Source organism: Giraffa tippelskirchi, chromosome 6 (genome assembly GCF_054371585.1).
Source record: "Giraffa tippelskirchi isolate mGirTip1 chromosome 6, T2T-mGirTip1v1.2.pri, whole genome shotgun sequence".
Lineage (NCBI taxonomy): Eukaryota > Metazoa > Chordata > Mammalia > Artiodactyla > Giraffidae > Giraffa > Giraffa tippelskirchi.
Genome location: NC_137280.1, coordinates 109,664,895 through 109,682,782, shown reverse-complemented (window position 1 = coordinate 109,682,782; position 17,888 = coordinate 109,664,895). Strand labels below are relative to the sequence as shown.

Sequence of the window (17,888 nt, the reverse complement as noted above, 5' to 3'; positions counted from 1 at the left end):
AACTCTACATTTAATTTGGGAAAATCTAGATTCAGATCTTTTAAATAATTTGCTCATGGTCACATAGAAAGTGGTAGAGCTGGGATATACACCCGGGTCTGCCTGGCTCAGCACTCAGTTCCTAGGTCCTAGCTTCTTTTTTTTAAAACTGTACTGTGATTTCTTTCATACATAAATAACTTTCCAGAACTGTTCTTTGTATGGCTGCCTTACTGATTACTTCCTGCTGCTCTCAGTATCATTTTCCTGATTCATTTATGCACGCTGTTTATTTCACTTTTCACATTCCCTATGTCTTTTCAGCATCAGTTGGAGCTCTGCCTTGTCCTCAGAGGCATTCCCTTACCACTCCCTTTTCCTCCATTCCTACAAACACACATCCTGCTTTTCCTCTGAAATCCTCTTGAAAGAAATGTTTGTACCATATATTCCAAAACCCTCTTATTTTCTAACTATTTCATGTAAGTTTATTTTTTGAATAAAATTATGAACTCTAAAAGAATTAAGGACCATGAAAACAATTATGGGCTCTATTTTCTCATAATGAACAATATAGAAATAATTCATATAGATAAAAACTTAAAGGGTTGAGTAATAGTTTAATGTCTAAATATAATACATTCTTGTCATTCTGATAAATTCTAAGCACATCTTCTTATCTATTCAGTATCTTTGCTGTTTTTTCCCCCAGTGATTAGAGGTATTCTTTTTCTATTAGCTATTTGTGGGAATCTTTTCCCTTCCTTAGTTACAAGAGAGTAATTTTCTAAAGTGCATTTTGTTCATAAATCGTTTCCTTTCATGCTTTCCGCTGTATATAATTTGATATAAAATTAAGAAATTGTTTGAAAGATCTATTTTTCTGAAGTATAATGGAAAATAGTCAAGGGAGAATGATCTTCCTGATAGTTAAAAATCAGTTTTAATAAGTGCTAACTTAAGTTTTAAACATTATCATATAAATTTGTAGCAGTACCATAATTTTATAAAATAATACTATTTGAATAATTTTAGGTGCTGTATTAGGAATTAGAATTTGAGTTCTCATAATGAATATTCTGAAAAAAGGCTATTCAAGTATTTACTTGGTACTGTGTATAGTTCCTATTTGAAATAGAAGGTCTGTTCCTACCCAGTTTTGTTGTATATTAACCAAACAAATACACTTTGAGTACCCTGTCTCATGTGGATTTTGTGCCATGCCTTTTACTATTTATAAGAATTAAGCAATTCTCATCCTGGCTCCCCACTAGACATACTTGTATTGCAAAATAAATCCTCCAAATACCAATGCTTAGATTCTACCTCAGACCATTTAAATTGGAATCTTTGGAGATGGGACCTGGTCATAAGTATTTTTGAGAAAGGCTTCAGTTGATTCTATGGTTAGGGTTAATTACAATTTTAGTAAGTCAGTAAGCTTTCATGTTTATTCCTGTTGATATTTAATTTATGAACTATTTATTTAATTTGGATGATTTTCTCTTTCATATGAAGAAAAATGTAAATTTCTTTTAAAAGACTTTATAGCATTTCACAATAAAATTGCATTTTCATTGGCCTCATCAGAGTGAGCTGGTTTGTTTCTCCCCTCTCATACCCTTTATAAGGTCCAAGGAACTGGAGACGTCGTCATTTCAAATGCATATGTGGATCTTGTGCCAACGTCTGCTATTTCAGCTAAGACGCCATCTGAGGTAGGTTATAACCACTGATATCCAAGTCATGGACTTCTCTGGTAGCTCAGCTGGTAAAGAATCCGCCTGCAATGCAGGAGGCCCTGGTTTGATTCCAGGATCAGGAAGATCCCCTGGAGAAGGGATAGGCTACCCACTCCAGTATTCTTGGGCTTCCCTGGTGGCTCAGACAGAAAGAATCCGCCTCCAGTGCAGGACACCTGGCTTTGATCTCTTGGGTTGGGAAGATGCCCTGGAGGAGGGCATGGCAACCCACTCCAGTGGGTTGTTACAACCCCAACCCACTTCTTGCCTGGAGAATCCCCATGGACAGAGGAGCCTGGCGGGCTACAGTCCATGGGGTCACAAAGAGTCTGACGGGACTGAGCAACTAAGCACAGCACAGCGTCCAAGTTATAGCCTGATTTGTGAATTTCAGTTGAGATCACTTTAAGAGTGTTCAGTCTACTTTAGAAAATTCAGAACTATGAGAGAGTCTTAATTCTTGAACTAGAGACCATTAATTCAAAACTGCTTGGAAGAAAAGAAATATTTTGAAAATTATGAATTTCTAAAAAACTTTTTGTGGTGATACTAGGGTATCTTTTAAGAGAATATAATTGATTTTCTAGTTTTAGAGTAAATAAATCACTTGTTTAATAAGAAATCTTAAGTAAATAGTATTTTGGAGGAAGGTTAAAAAGTTAAATATCTTGTACCTGTTTCTTGATTTAAAAATTTGTATAAAGCGTTCAGTGCATATATAAAAGCAGTAGCATATATTATTTATTAAAATGTTTGTATTACTGTCTGTTAACATGCTGTAATTAATAAAAGTATTTATATTCTGTCTCCAGAATATTAACTTTATAATGTTGAAGTTTTCAAATCCATGATATTTGTGTTTCATTAGCCGTATTATCACATAATTGAATAAAAATTAAGATCTCTTTAAAAAGAATCTAAGATCAAAAACTTGAGAAATTTTAGTTTCATGTAATTTAGTCTCACTTTACAAATGAAGAAATGAGATCACAGAAGTTGATTAGTTTGTCCAGTATCTTCCTGCTGAAGTCTGTTAGGATATAAGTTGTTAAGTTAGTTCCTAGTCTACTTGTAAAACATTGTTTCTGAATTCTGATAAAAGTAAAATTCTTTTATTAAGGTGATCGAGGTTCTGGATGATGTAAATAAATAGAAAGATGTGAAAGAAGACTAGTGTAACAAAAACTACTTTGCCTTATTTATGTGCAGGTTTTTAAAAAAATTACCTTATTACACATTGATTTTGTGATAGTTTTTCCCCTTGAGTCATTTTTACATATCTTTTAAAATGAAATGATTATCTTTTCTGTTTTTGCTAGGGTGCGGGGCTTCAGAGTACCCTTGTGTTTGAGGAAATAGGTCGCCGCCTTCAGAGTATTGGGCAAGAGGTGGTAAAGAAAGTCCATGCTGTGTTTGAGTGGCATATCACTAAAGGTGAAAATACTGCAGCCAAGTGGAGTAAGTCCTGTCCCTATAATATTCTAAGATAACTCTTAGTCAAGAGGAATAAAGTATCCTTGTTATAACTAAAGCCTGTCTCTTTGAAGGTAGGTATATCTTATATTCTTCAGTAAGGTGTTTTGTTTTTTTTTAATGGGAAATGACAGGTTTCATGGGCTTCCCTTGTGGCTCAGCTGGTAAAGAATCCACCTGCAATGCAGGAGACCTGGGTTTGATCCCTGGGTTGGGAATATCCCCTGGAAAAGGGAAAGGCTACCCACTCCAGTATTCTGCCCTGGAGAATTCCATGGACTGTATAGTCCATGGGGTTGCAAGAGTCAGACATGACTGAGCGACTTTCATGTTCACCGGGTTTCATGGCACCCAGACATGTATGTTTTTTAGAGATGAAAAAAATCAATTAAAATGAAAATAATCTGTTTTGAAGATTTCGTTGTAACACCCGAAATTAGTACTTTATAAACAGTTGCCTTAGCTATATGCTTCTTTAATCTTCAAATTCCTCTTAAACATAAAGAAAGTACATCAAGTTAAATGAAATATTTTAAAGTTTTGAGTAATTATAATTATATTTTAACATCTTTAAGATCATTTTCCTCCCTCCCCCCCAAATTAACATTTTGGATTATTACCTTAATTATCAGTATAAAATCATAATTATGTTTTCAATGTATAAAACTGACAATCAAAGGTACTAATTTTATTTAATCTAGTAAAGTTATCAGAGTGCTGTTAGCAACCTGGCAAGGTATCCAATATAAGCCCAGTTGCTGCAGAGAGAAAGCAGTCACGCTTCCATTCACTTACATGGAGCTCCGAAAGAACCTTACTACCATTTTATGAAGAAAGAAAAATTAGGTGATAAAAAGAGAAAGGGAGAAGAAATTTTTTTTACCATATCTTTTGTATCTGTTGTATAACTACATTCTTAATCATGGCACAAATTTTTCTGTTCTGTGGCCTATTAAGAGACTTCAGGGTCCAATTTTAATTTAATTCTTAAAGTCAAATTGGGGAAGGTAAGATGAAATTACTAAAGATGAATAAAAACTTTTTTCTAGATTAGAAAATTTTCTCTTTTTTTATGTCCACATAATAAAAGCACTAACACTTTTGTGGACTCACTTTGCTAGTCAGCTAGATCTGCTAGTACTTTTTAAAGTATCCAATGTTTGTATGTCGTGACAGAAAAATGCGTAACTTTTTCAGATTTCACTGTGTTTCTCTATAGGTGAAAGGACAGTGAAGTGAGTATACATCCATTCTCTTTCTCATCATCAATCATACAGACTGAGAAGCCACTGCTTCTAACAATGAGAGTATCTTAGTTCAGGCTGCTGAAACAAATATACTATTGACTGGGTAGGTTAAACAGCAGAAATTTATTTTCTCGTAGGAGGAGGCTGGAAGGTCCAGTGTGAGGGTTCCAGCAGGGTTGGGTTCTGGTGAGAACCCTCTTCCTGGTTTGCAGATGGCTGCCTGCCTACTGTTTCCCCATAAGGCAAAGAGAAAGATCATCTCGCTCATGTGTCTTCTTAGAGACACTAATCCCATTATGGAGGCTCTACTCTCATGACCTCATCTAAACCTAATCACCTCCGAATGCTGTTTCTAAATACCATCATTGTTTGGAGATTAGGGCTTCAACATATGAATTTTGGAGGGATACTAACATTCATTCCATAGCTGACAGCCATTCATATTTTGAATCATGAAACATGCTATTAATGAACTTTCACCATCATTTCTTTACCTTTATATTATAGAGTATTCTAGCCTTACTTTGATCTGTAGAGCATTCTTTCTTTATATTCTAACTATATGTTTATTTTATAGAATATTCTAATCTCTAGAGATGCTGGAGAAATATGATATCCCAGTGAATGTTCACTTAAAATTTTTGGATTTTCATGTTTTTTGTCTTGAAGTCCCAAGTGACAGGATCCTTTCATTTGTAGTAAAGCATCTATCTACTAATGTGGTACAGGGAGCATTCAGAATAGTTTTTAGCTCAAGGATTTTCCCCTTCCTTCATAATCGTGAAATATTACAGTGAGATCTCATGTAGTTAAGATGGGCTAAGAGCCTCTGGATGCTGATGGGCTCCACAAAGTGGCCTGTGATTGGCTTATTTATATACTCTAGGACCATGTAAACTTTCAGGCCCATCTCAAGCCTGGTTGTAATCCTTCTCATAATATACTATGAGTGTAATACTATATTCATAGTAGTATACTATGGTGGTACCTGAAAGCAAGGATTGTAGGCTGTGCTTCTGCAAGTCCCACAACTGATGTTATGAACCATCTTCATTCATTATTTGTACACCACATATCATGCAGATAATGTGTCTATACAGACTTTTTTTTAAGGAAAAAATCTTTAGGTTTAGGATTTTACTTGCACAGTAGAAACTACTATTTTGTAGATTTTTATTGTTTTTATTCTAAGATTACTGGTTTAGAATGCCTGTTTAAGTACCATGTCAATCAGACTGTTTTATTCCTTATTACAACCAAGGATCACTGTAAATGCTTGTTAGTACCAAAAATTTAAAAATGTATCTCTAAATCAACTGAAACTTTTTGAGACCATCTTCTATTATATACTCCTAGAAAACATTTTGAAGTTTTGTTCAATAGATTTTGGTTTCATGCACGTTTCTTTTTAACATGACAATTGCCATTCCTTTTAGGGACTGTATTTTCATTATATAATGTATATATATAAGTATAAAGTGGGAAATATTGATGCATAATCCTACTGCTCACAGTTAACATTTTTGGTGTTTGTCCTTCTGGAAGACATTTGTGTTTATAGGAAGTTAATTCAGAAGGGGATAAAGGAAGCCAAACATGTAATATGTATTTAGTTCCCCAAATTTCAGTGTCTATTTTTTTTTTCTAAAAATCTTTACTGATTAACAGTGAAATGTAGATATCATCACTTGCCTTTCTTTCTTCGTTCTGTCCTTCCTTCTATCTATCTATGATGGAATTCTACCTTTTCCCTATAGATGAAACTATATTAGAAGTTGAGTTATAAATATAAAGCACGGAATTTTTGAAGATACTGGTCATGGAAAGGAATGAGACAAGAGTGAGAAAAGTTGCTGGAATTGTGTGTCTTACAGTTGGCAGAATAGACCTCTGTAGAGATTTATAAAATATACAAGCAATTTATTCTGACAAATAGGATAATTTTCTTCAATATAGTGTCAATAACCAACTAATATTTTCCCCTTTTCTTAGTGTCACTTGCCTTGTAGACAGTATTAGAAAATGTGTTTACATTTAGTAATTGTCTTTTATTAACCTAGGCAAAGGGTTTTTTCTTATATTGCCACCCCAAAATGGGAATATTTGAATCCTGTTAATACTTACTTATAATTGATGCCTGTGGCTTTTGTTTGTTTTACTGTATCTTCTTCAGGTCGTAATTTATCAAAGCTAACAATCAAATTGGATCTTGAAGGTTTCTCTGAAAGCATTCATTATTCTCTTTAGTTAAGCTGTGTGTATCTTTTTTCAATTCTAATTGTTTTCTTGCAGTCGGTGTCACTGAGCTAAATCAGAGCTGGCAGCAGTAGAAAGTACCCAAGATTTTTGGCTTATGATGTTTTTTAGACGATAATTCCACGTTGGCATCTCTTTTTTGCATCTCGGTGCTTCATGACATAAAATAGGTGACTAAATACCTTGACTTAGGGAATACCTAATTTTTTTTTTTGCAAGCTGTTTTTCAAATGTTTTCCTAAACATTTTAGTTGTCCCAGCCTTGTTCATATTATGGCAGATGCAAACCTGTTTATAGAGAACAGGCTCAGCTACTTTGTTCACCTGTGAAACTGGGGTTACACAGAGTGACTACCCTTGAGCAAGTCTAGGAGCAAGGGATTTGGGCTCAGTGGCCTGAAAGATGCATTCCAGCCTAGAGATCCTGGACTGTGCCCATCTTCCCTGCTCCTTCCTGTATCTTGCCATCCAGACAACACCAACCGTGAATCGCTGGGCAGAGGTGTGTCTGTGTCGGGATTTTTAACAACCAAGTTAGTGTGAGTCTAAAGAGAATGAGAGTTCTGGCATCAGGCTTGGTTTTGGCTGTGGAGTAGGAGGCATCTTCGTTGTGTCTTTCAAGGTTAGGCCCCTCTGAGGCCTGTCGTGCTTGGTCATGTAGGAGCTGGAGGGCTCCCTGAGCGAGGACCAGTGTGGTCTCTGCCTTGCTGGGCTGAGGTGGTCTGACAGAGGCTAGTCTTCTTGCTAAGAACTTTCCCCTTTTTAGCTCTCTTTTCTTTTATCAGCACAAGTTATTAGCTTTCCACAGAAAAAGGTTTTATTGCTTTATAAGAATCTGGCTGTGAAGCAACAGGTAAAACCGAGTGAGTGAGAGGGCAGGTAGAAAGCACTTCTTTAGAAGGGCCTTCATTAGCTAAGAGACTCACTCCACACTGAAGTATTAAGATTGTGTGAGTCCAGTTTTATTCCTGAGCAAGACTGGTGCGTACAGTGGGCCTTAGACTCACTTGTGAAGAATTAAAACAGTATCTGTTGGATGTCAGAGGTTTGCTTTTCTTTAGTCTTTCCTTTCTACCCTCTGACCCCCTCCCGTTATTCTCTCCCTGCCTGCCTCCCTCCTTCTCTTATTCTAAATACTTTTGTTTTTAACTACACGAATAACACGAAAAAACATGTTTTAACGTGTCTGTGCCAGTAAGAACAGAGCCTTTGTTCTTCACGCCTTGTTCCTAGTATCCTGCCTGTTGTCTGAGAACCATAGAAGAAACTAAACAATGAAGTGAGTCAGTGAAACAAAGCAAAAAGTTCCCCTTCTTACTCTTTCTCCTCCCCAAGGTAACCGTTGGTAGTCATGTTATTATTTTTTTTTTTTTAGTTTAGTTGGCAAAATTCTCTTCTGTGGACAGTGGGAGTGATTTAATTCTGTCTTTGCAGTAGAACTTGGCTAACCAGTCTATATAATTTTTCTTACATGTGTGTGTCTTTTCTTGATCCTAAGTTGGGAGTTCCCTACATACTCTTAAGGAGAGTGATGTGATCATAGCTTCTTTGGAATAGTACAGAAAGCACATTCAAGAGGCTAAAGCTGGATGAGTGGAACTGACCTTCCTGGATGAGTGGCCTTGGTCACATGTATGACAATGAAAACTTTCTAAAATGTAACTTTAACGTAAAGCTCTGTGTTATACAGAGAGCAATGAAGGAGGTAAATTTTTAATAGCTTTGCCAGTTACCCAGCATGTTTCTGGGACACTTTATCCTGCTGTCCAAAACAGTTAAGGGAAAAGATTTCAATTTTAACCTTTATTCACAACAGTTAAGGCAATAAGCATTTTATAAATAAATGACTAATTGAAATACTTTTAAAAATTTAATTTTACTATCCTATAATTCATATGGCAGAACCTTTGATGAATTCAAGTTATTGAAAAGTGATGAGTGTGCATTCCCTTCCCCCACCCCAACTAATTTGCAATTGTTTTAAAATTCCATTTTCTTCCTTTGTTGACTGTAGAGTCTTTATTTGAATCTAATAGACCTTAACCATATAACTTCCAACCTCTTAATTTCATTATATTATTCTACATTGATTCACTTTTCAAATCTCTCTATTGTGTAAACTTCTTCAATGAAGAAAAATTATTATTGGTTTGATTCTTTTGAAAATCATATTCTTTATGAAAAGGACATCTCAAAAAATAAAGGATTTAAAATTTTTTTCTAAGTGATAGGTAATATATAATGTAGAATAAACACCACAGCAACTCTGAAACTATTAAAAATGTCTGCATTTATTTGGTTCATTTTATTCTCATGTTGTAAAGATAAAAATGACTGACATTGGTTTCTTCCTATTCTTCCCAGCTATTGACCTGAAAACTGGTTCTGGAAAAGTGTATCAAGGCCCTGCAGAAGGCTCTGCTGATGTAACCATCACACTTTCAGATGAAGATTTCATGGAAGTAGTCTTGGGCAAGCTTGATCCTCAGAAGGTAAAGTTCTTAAAATGTTTATTTATTTGTCATTATTGCTTCCTATTTGACAGTTGCAGTTTTTGGCTGACTCCAAAATTCTAATTTATAAGACAGATTTCTTACAACTCTGAAGAAAGACAGAGTTGATAGCAGTATTCAAGTTGACAGATCATATATTTTTCTAATGGAGTTTTTCAGCCAATAACTTGTTAAAAATAAAGTTTTGAGTGAAATTCTTCTTAATCAGATAAACAATATAAAACTCATATCTAGACCTTTTAATTTATTGTCATTGGTTCAGAGGTGAAAAGCCATATGATATTTCATAAAATTAGACATTCTTCCCTGATGTATAAGATTAAGAACTTGTCTTAATCATCACTGTAAACTGGAAATAGAAAGATGGAACATAATAGCCAGTATCTTCCTGAGGGTAAAACATTTAGAGACATTTCAGTAGAAAATCATGATTAAAACAAGAGTACCTTCACTGACCATTATAAGTTAATATTGTTTTGAAATCTCTGGGTAATCCACAGACACACAAAATTGAAGGGAGGAGGAAATTTTGGAATTTTTGAATGATTATGTAGCTAGAAATCCCAAGAAGATCAGATGATTCTTAGATCAGGGGAGTTCAAACACATGGTTGAACGCACAGTAATTGTTTAAAAATAGCTTTCACATAGCAGCAACACCAACTAGAAGATATAATTTTAAAAATTTGTTTATAATAACTGCCCAAACTTCCAAGTACCAGAAAAGCACAGTGCTAATTTGCAGAAAACAATAAACAATACATCCTTACAAGTTACAGAGCAATTTGAATAAAGGAGAGAATGTTCAGTTTTCCTGGATAGAAAGACTAATTTAAAAAGAATTATAAAGTTGTATCATGGTTAAAAATACATTCTTTTGGCATCAGATAAACCTGAGTTTGAATCTTAGCTCTTACACCTGCTCTCTAAACCTTAATTTTCTCATTGTAAAATGAATAATGATAATCCCAAATAACTAAATGGATGATAACTAAATCCGCTAATATGCATGAAGAGCTTACTACAATGCCAGGTACTGAGTGAGCTCTCAGATAATTCTTTCCCAGGAATTTATTTAGTACCTCCTTTTATTTGGGTGCTTGATGTGGCTAAACAAGACAGTGCCCCTTCTGGGCAGAGCTTAGTTCTAGAGGGAAATGGAAAAGAAATATAATCTCAGGCATGGAGAAAAATGAGTCAGAGTTATGGGTTACAGTAGTGGTTGGCAAACTTTTTCTGTAAAGGGTCCCATTGTAAATATTCTAAGCTTTGCAGGTCAGATGGTCTCTGTTGCACCTACTTGGTTCTGCCATTTATAGAGTTAAAGTAGCCATGGATAACATAGATACCAATGGATGTGACTGAGTTCCAATCAAATTTGTTTATGAACGAAAACAGCCAACAGACTGGTTTTGGCCTTTGGGCTGTAGTTTGCCAACCCCTGGCTTAGAGTGTGACAGGATGGAGGCACTATTTTAGATAGGGTTGTCCAAAAAGACTTGATAGAGACCTGAACAAAGTGAGGATGAGGGAATGAACCATAAGGCTAAAGAAACAACCAGTGCAAAGGCTGGAGGCACCAGTAGCTCCGCTTATTGGATGTAATAACCATGAGGAGGCCAACAAAATGAGCAGTGGGGAGAGAGACTGGAGGGGAAAGGGAGAAGTAGGCATGGGTTAATCATACTGGACCTTGTAGATGTTGGTGAGGAGTTTAGAGCTTATATATGATAGGAAGCTGTTGAACTCTGGATTGACATCTGATTTTTAAAGGTCATTATGGCTGCTGAGTGAGTAAGAGTTCTTTGGTAAGATATACTTGAGATACCTTTAAAGGATTAAACGTAGGATTTAGGGAAACCTTTAGGTAACATTTATATAATCATTAGGAATACCAGGTCTTTGGGGGTGAATGATACTGGGAAGTTGCCATAGTAAACGATAGTGCTTTGTGTCATTCTGTGTACCATTCTGTCAATACCAGGCAGAATGGAATTAAATGTGAAAAAATTAAAGCAGAGGCAAAACTTCATGAAAACCTAGCTGTTTATTATTCTCAAAGATCTAGTCCTTTCAGAAGTTCTAATTAACACTAGAGGTTTTCTAAACTCATTTGGCTCAATTATGTTCTGCCCGACCTTGCTGTCACCCCTGTTCTTCAGCTATCAAACACCGTATATCCTAGTGTGCAGTCTCTCTCTGCACCAACTCTTGTCAACCTTGGTGGCTTCCTTCAGCATTTATAAAAATGACTTCTCTAACCAGATGACTCTTAGTTTATTGGTATTATTTCAAATTATCTTTCAGTCCATTCTGTATCAGCTTTTGTCTTCATTGGAAGCATAAAATGTACAAATTCCAATATCTGTTTCAAAACACACCATTTTCTAATACCATCCCTTGCTTGTTTTTGTTTTGTGATTCTTACTACTGCTGTTGAACTTCAGAGGCCTCCAGTTTGTTGACACCACCACTTTCTGTCCGTCAACACCCTTCTGTCTTTTCGTCTCTTCTGGTTCAGCTCAGATTTTGTGGTCTATCATAATATCTCCCTTGGAAATATCCTCATCTCCCTGTATCTCTCTCATCTTACTTGCGTGGAATATTCCACCCTATTTTAACTCTACTCTCTGCCGTCTTTCTATCTGTACCAGGATAGATGGAGTTAGGAGGAAAAACCATACAACTAGACAAGTTGGCTTCCCTTTAAAATTTTGATTTTTGTTGTTTATTTGCTAAGCCATGTCCAACTCCTTTGCGACTCCATGGACTGTAACCCACCAGGTTCCTTTGTCCATGGGATTGTCCAGGCAAGAATAATGGAGTGGGTTGCCGTTTCCTTCTCCAAGGGAATCTTCATGACCCAGGAATTGGACCTGTGTTTCCTGCATTGGCCAGCGGGTTCTTTAATCACTGAGCCACCAGGGAAGCCCCAAATTTTGATTACAAATCTCAAATAGTCTTTAAGCACTGTCTAGCAATCTTACTGTGATTTTCCACTAAGCTTCCATCCCTATTGTCTGAGATGTGTTTTTCATATTTGTCTTCAGCTGATGACCTTTCTTCATGCTTCTTTGGGGAAAAAAGAAAGACCTCAGGTGAAAATATTTACCTTCCCATCACCAGATCTATTCTATTGGCATCTGCACATGTGTGTATTAGTTGCTCAGTCGTTATCTGACTCTTTGTGACCCCATGAACTATAGCCTGCCAGGCTCTGCTGCCCATGGAATTCTCCAGACAAGAATACTGGAGTGGGTAGCCATCCCTTCTCCAGGGGATCTTCCCGACCCAGGGATCAAACCTGGGTCTCCCATATCGCAGGTGGGTTCTTTTCCATCTGAGCCATCAGAGAATCCCACCAGCATCTGCATCCATCTTCTTTTTTTCCTGTATATTACGTTGAAGGAAGTTTCCCTCTTTCTGTCACAGACGTCTTCATTTCTCTTTCAGGTATCTACTCAAAGTCATTGCTGCTCTCCTTCCTCTTTTTTCTACATCATTCTCTCTCATTTCATGATGTAAGTGTCCTACAGCACAGATGCAAGCTAACACTGATCTTAAAGCAATCCCCATCCAGCATGCCATATCAAGTCTTCTTCCTTTTCACAAAATTGTCTAAACCAGTGCTGTCCTGGTTTTAATATTAGACACACGTTAGACATACAATGTGAGCTACGTATGTAATTAAAACCATGGGATTCTCCAGGCAAGAATACTGGAGTGGGTAGCCCTACCCTTCTTCAGGAGATCTTCCCGACTCAGGGATTGAAACTGGGTCTCCTGCATTGCAAGCAGATTCTTTACCATCTGAGCCAAGAGGTGAAGCCCCATATAATAATGTGAGCCACATGTGTAAACAAAAATTATCTAGCGGCTATGTTAAAAAAAAGGTTAAAAATAGACTCAAAAGGACTTGAAGACTTAAACATAAGACATGATATCATAAAACTCCTAAATCCAGTGAATATTTCTCTGTCTAGGTCTTTCTCAGACTTTTAGTAGCATTTAACTCAGTTAACCACCAACTTTTTGAAATAATTTCATCCATTGGCTTTTATGACACCTTATTCTCTTATTTTGCTTTTTCCACCTTTGGCTATTCTTAATCTCCTGTGGTGTCTTCTTTTACCCCCAGCCATTGGGTTTTGGTATTTCTGAGAGCTCATTTCAGGACTCTTCTCTAAAAATACTCTTCTTAAATGAGTCCATCTATCCTGTGGTATTTAGAGCCATCTATATGTTGTCATCTTGCAGATTTAACTGTCTCACTCAGTCATCTTCTCTGAGTCCCATAGTGATATAACTAGCTCTCTACTTGCATCTCTGATGGGACACTTTATTATGCCCCATTTAGAACTTGTGATTTAATTTTCTCCCCCGAGTCTTTTTTCAGGAAATGGCACAATGATCTGTCTACTGAAATTAGTATGCTCAATAATACAAGAATTGTCTTGGCTTCTTTCTTTACCTTTGTAGCCTTTCTATCCTTAATCCTGTTTGTTATTTCTCCAAAATGTATCTTTAGTATTCATTTTCTTCTCTTCATCACTAAGGATATCATCATGACCCAAGTTTCCATCATCTCTCACCTGGCTTCCTGACTGGTCTTATTACATTTAGTGTTGCCTTTCCACTAATCTGTTCACACGGGAGCCAGAATAATCTAAGAATGAAATCAGATTATCGGTTATTCCACTTGATACAAACCTCCAAGATTTTCTTTTGCACTTAGATAAAATCTAAACTACCTGTTATCATATTGTTTGTGATGCTTCCCTTGCTCATCTTCCCAGCTTAATCCTACACTGCTTGCCGCATCACTTATACTAAATCAGTTTACATTGCCTTTCCTCTTAGTTCCTTCCCATCAATTTTTATTCCTTCAATGTCTATTTATTTGCCTTTTCTGGAATTCTAATCCCTATCTTTTTGCAGGACGGGCTTTGTTTTATCCAGAGTAGTTCCCTCCTGTTATATTTTTTCATAACCTCCTTAATAGCATTTATAAGTCTTTAATTACTTGTTCACGTTTTGTTTTTTGACTTCCCTATTGTAACGTTAGCACCCTGAGAACGGGGAGAGATGTGTCTTTTCTAGCATAAAATATTGCTTAGGGTACTTTAGATGCTCAATTAATACTTGAATAGATTAAAGCAAGGATAGAAATAAGGAAAATAAGCTCAATAATAGTAGTTTGGGCTGTGTAGAAATGTAAAACTTCTGCTTGTCAGACTCCCTCTATAAGACATTCCATAAACCTGGGGAAAAAAAATGATGGTACATAGTATATTGGTGTCAATGACCTATAAAAACTTTGGGCAACACTAAGACCTCAGTGTAAAAGAATGAGCAAAAGACATGAACCAATAATTAATGAGAGAGAGAAATGACTAACATACATGAGAACAATTACTAATTTTTCCCCAGTGTCTAAAACATGCAAATTAAAGCATGTCATTTTTGCCTCAGCTTTTCAAAGATTGGAAAAATAGTATTATTAAAGTTGGGATAAGAGAATTCACACATAGCTAGAAGGAATATTAATTTGATATAGTCTTTCTGGAAAGCACTGTGAGAGTTTCACTGACTTCTTTTATGGCAACTTACAGTTCAGTAAAAAAGTTTGTATGGCATTTCTAGGCCAAAAGAAATACCTAACTGTTCAGTTTATTAAATAGTTAGATCTAAACAAGAGTTGGAGAAGGAAATGGCAACCCACTCCAGTGTTCTTGCCTGGAGAATCCCAGGGACGGGGGAGCCTGGTGGGCTGCCGTTTATGGGGTCGCACAGAGTTGGACACGACTGAAGCGACTTAGCAGCAAACAAGAGTAGTTTTTTGTGTTGTCTTTGACCAATGTCACTGTATTTCAGCAGCAAACAAGAGTAGTTTTTTGTGTTGTCTTTGACCAATGTCACTGTATTTCCTTCAAAACACTTAAATACTCCAAAGTGTTTTTGAGTTCACTGCAGTGCCCTAGTGCACTGAGGAACGAAGTTTGAAAACCAAGATAATGAAAGTATGGTCAAGAAAATCTAAATGCCATGATTCAGTAATTCTTCTTCTAGGAACCTGTCCTAAGAAAACAGTTAAATAGAAACAGAGATTTATGTACAAAATTCTTCTACTCGATAATAATCACCAAATATTGGTGTATTTACTTCAAGGAAATAGGTGATCTTGTTGATTGCTAAGTACCTCTCTGATTGTAGCACCTGGCAAGCAGGTCTCGGTAGTAAATCTCTGCAGGAGTTGCAGACCAGCATTTCTGTAGCTGCACAGTGAAAGCAGTCTTAGTTTTAAAATTCCAATCTCCAGTTTGAAAGCTTAGCACTTGATACTGATTTGAATGAAATTATCCTGTATTAATTTTGGGATAAAAAGTTTAAGTAGTTTTTGCTTTTCCTCCAGGTGGTGAGGATTTGGTACTGAGATTAAGTTGCTGCTAGTTAATGATCAGGAGACATTGTTAAGCAGAGAGCACCCAACAAATTCAAGTCCTGGCCTACTTGTTGCTGGCACTATGGTCTTGAGCATGTTTTTAAGCTTTCTGAATATCTCTTTTGCTGATATGCCCAGTTCAGGTTGATGGCTGTGCTTCTCAAGTGACATTTTATTTGTGGGGCTGCTTTGTAATGTTAAGTATACATGGATATTACTATTTTTTCAGTCTAGCTAAAAATCTAGAGACTTCTTTTCACTTCATATTCCATATCTTATTTTCTCAGTATGTATGTGTTTTATCATTTTTATTTTACTGTTAGAGAACTTGACAGTGGGGGAGAAATTGCACAAATTTCTTTTGTCGGGTCAGAAAAGAAGTGCATCTCTTGGTGTTTTAACATGACGGCCTTTTACTTGTAATAATGAGCTTAATACCTACTTCCATATGTCGGGCGCTAAGCAAAGAACTTTACATACTGTTTCATTTAACTCATACAACAAAGCTGCTATTTAGGTGCTATTGTCGTACTCTTTATAGATAAGGAGGCCAGAGCTCAGAGAGGTTAAGTCATTTGTCCAAGCTCACCTTCCATTTAGTGGCAGAGCCTAGATTTTAACCCAGGCATTCTGATGCTACAGCCTAGAATCTATGTACCACTTTGTTAGACCACCTTATTTTGCCACTATATGGCCTTCTATTTCATGAAGATATAATAAGTATTTTAAATCTAGTTTTAAAAGTTCTAAATTGAATGTTTTTATTGTTAGTAATACAGTAAAGCCTTTTATTCATATGGTCTCAAATTCACATTTAAGAACATAGATTAAAGCCAGAAGCATAGGTTGAAGCAGAAGCACCAGATCTTTCTATTCTATGGTTTTCTAAAATATACAAGGCATCTTTATTTTTTCTTAGATATCTAAAAATTGGGTGCTGTCTATAATCATGAAACTTTCATTGCTAGTTAAAAGTTGCCTTTGTTGTCCAGAGTTATTAACTCAATTGTATTCAGTCTTAACAATGATCTTTTTTAAAAAGATAGAAACTGTGATGTAACAAAGGTTGGTACTCTTTCCCTTTCTCCTTTCCAGGCATTCTTTAGTGGCAGACTGAAGGCCAGAGGGAATATCTTGCTGAGCCAGAAGCTCCAGATGATTCTTAAAGACTATGCCAAGCTCTGAAGGATGTGCTACGTTATTAATTACAGTAGAAAAATTAAATACTCTCTTCACCTAAATATGCAGAAATAATCCAGCAAAAATGATCAAAATTAAGGTACAGGGAGAATTGCTTAACATTTTCAGTATCCAGATAACTTTCAGATTTTTATTTTCTACTAATTTTTCATGTTATTATTTTTACAAGGAATTGTAAGCTGGCACATGATAATCCTTCTGTCCTTAGACCAATGTCTTCATAATAAAAAATTTTCGCCCAAGTCCAGTCTCGTTAGAATTGTGATAGCATCTATAAGTTGTAAGGAAAATTAAATGAGTAGAGGCTACTTTGATGTCTTTTACACTTTATTATTTTCTCTTCTCTGATTTATTGATCCCCCAATTTTAACATGAATTTTCATATTTGTACTCATTTTCATACTTTGCTATAATAGAGTTTCATTTTAAGGCAAGAAAAAAGTCTTTGTGTGTTTCCAGATTTTCTTTAAAAATTTAGAGGTAGTTGATTTACAATATCAACTACTTACAAAACAGTAAGACGATAGGCTCTGAGAGAGGGCATCAGAGGGCAGACAGACTGAAACCCCAATCACAGATAACTAGCCGATCTGATCACATGGACCACGGCCTCGTCTAACTGAGTGAAACTAAGCTATGCTGTGTAGGGCCACCCAAGATGGACGCGTCCTGGTGGAGAGGCCTGACAAAATGTGGTCCACTGCAGAAGGGAATGGCAAACCACTTCAATATTCTTTCCTTGAGAACCCCATGAACAGTATGAAAAGGCCAAAAGATAGGACACTGAAAGATGAACTCCCCAGGTTGGTAGGTGCCCAATATGCTACTGGAGATCAATGGAGAAATAACTCCAGAAAGAATGAAGGGATGGAGCCAAAGCAAAAACATCACCCAGTTGTGGATGTGACTGGTGTTAGAAGCATGGTCTGATGCTGTAACGAGCAATATTGCATAGGAACATGGAATGTTAGGTCCATGAATCGAGGCAAATTGGAAGTGGGCAAACAGGAGATGGCAAGAGTGAACATCGACATTCT

The 17,888-nt window shown here is 36.3% G+C and overlaps 1 protein-coding gene across 6 annotated transcripts in view; it reads left to right on the top strand.

Moving 5' to 3' along the window:
- The window catches only part of HSD17B4 (hydroxysteroid 17-beta dehydrogenase 4), a 96,405-nt gene extending 79,312 nt beyond the window's left edge, over window positions 1-17,093 (top strand). For all 6 annotated transcript variants that reach the window (XM_081499078.1, XM_081499075.1, XM_081499073.1 and 3 more), the window contains 4 exons: window positions 1,611-1,697; window positions 3,041-3,179; window positions 9,062-9,189; window positions 16,747-17,093. In XM_081499078.1, the coding sequence (XP_081355204.1) occupies window positions 1,611-1,697; window positions 3,041-3,179; window positions 9,062-9,189; window positions 16,747-16,836 (444 nt within the window). In that variant the 3' untranslated portion in view covers window positions 16,837-17,093. The remainder of the gene's footprint in view (window positions 1-1,610; window positions 1,698-3,040; window positions 3,180-9,061; window positions 9,190-16,746) is intronic.
- The last annotated feature ends 795 nt before the right edge of the window (window positions 17,094-17,888 follow it).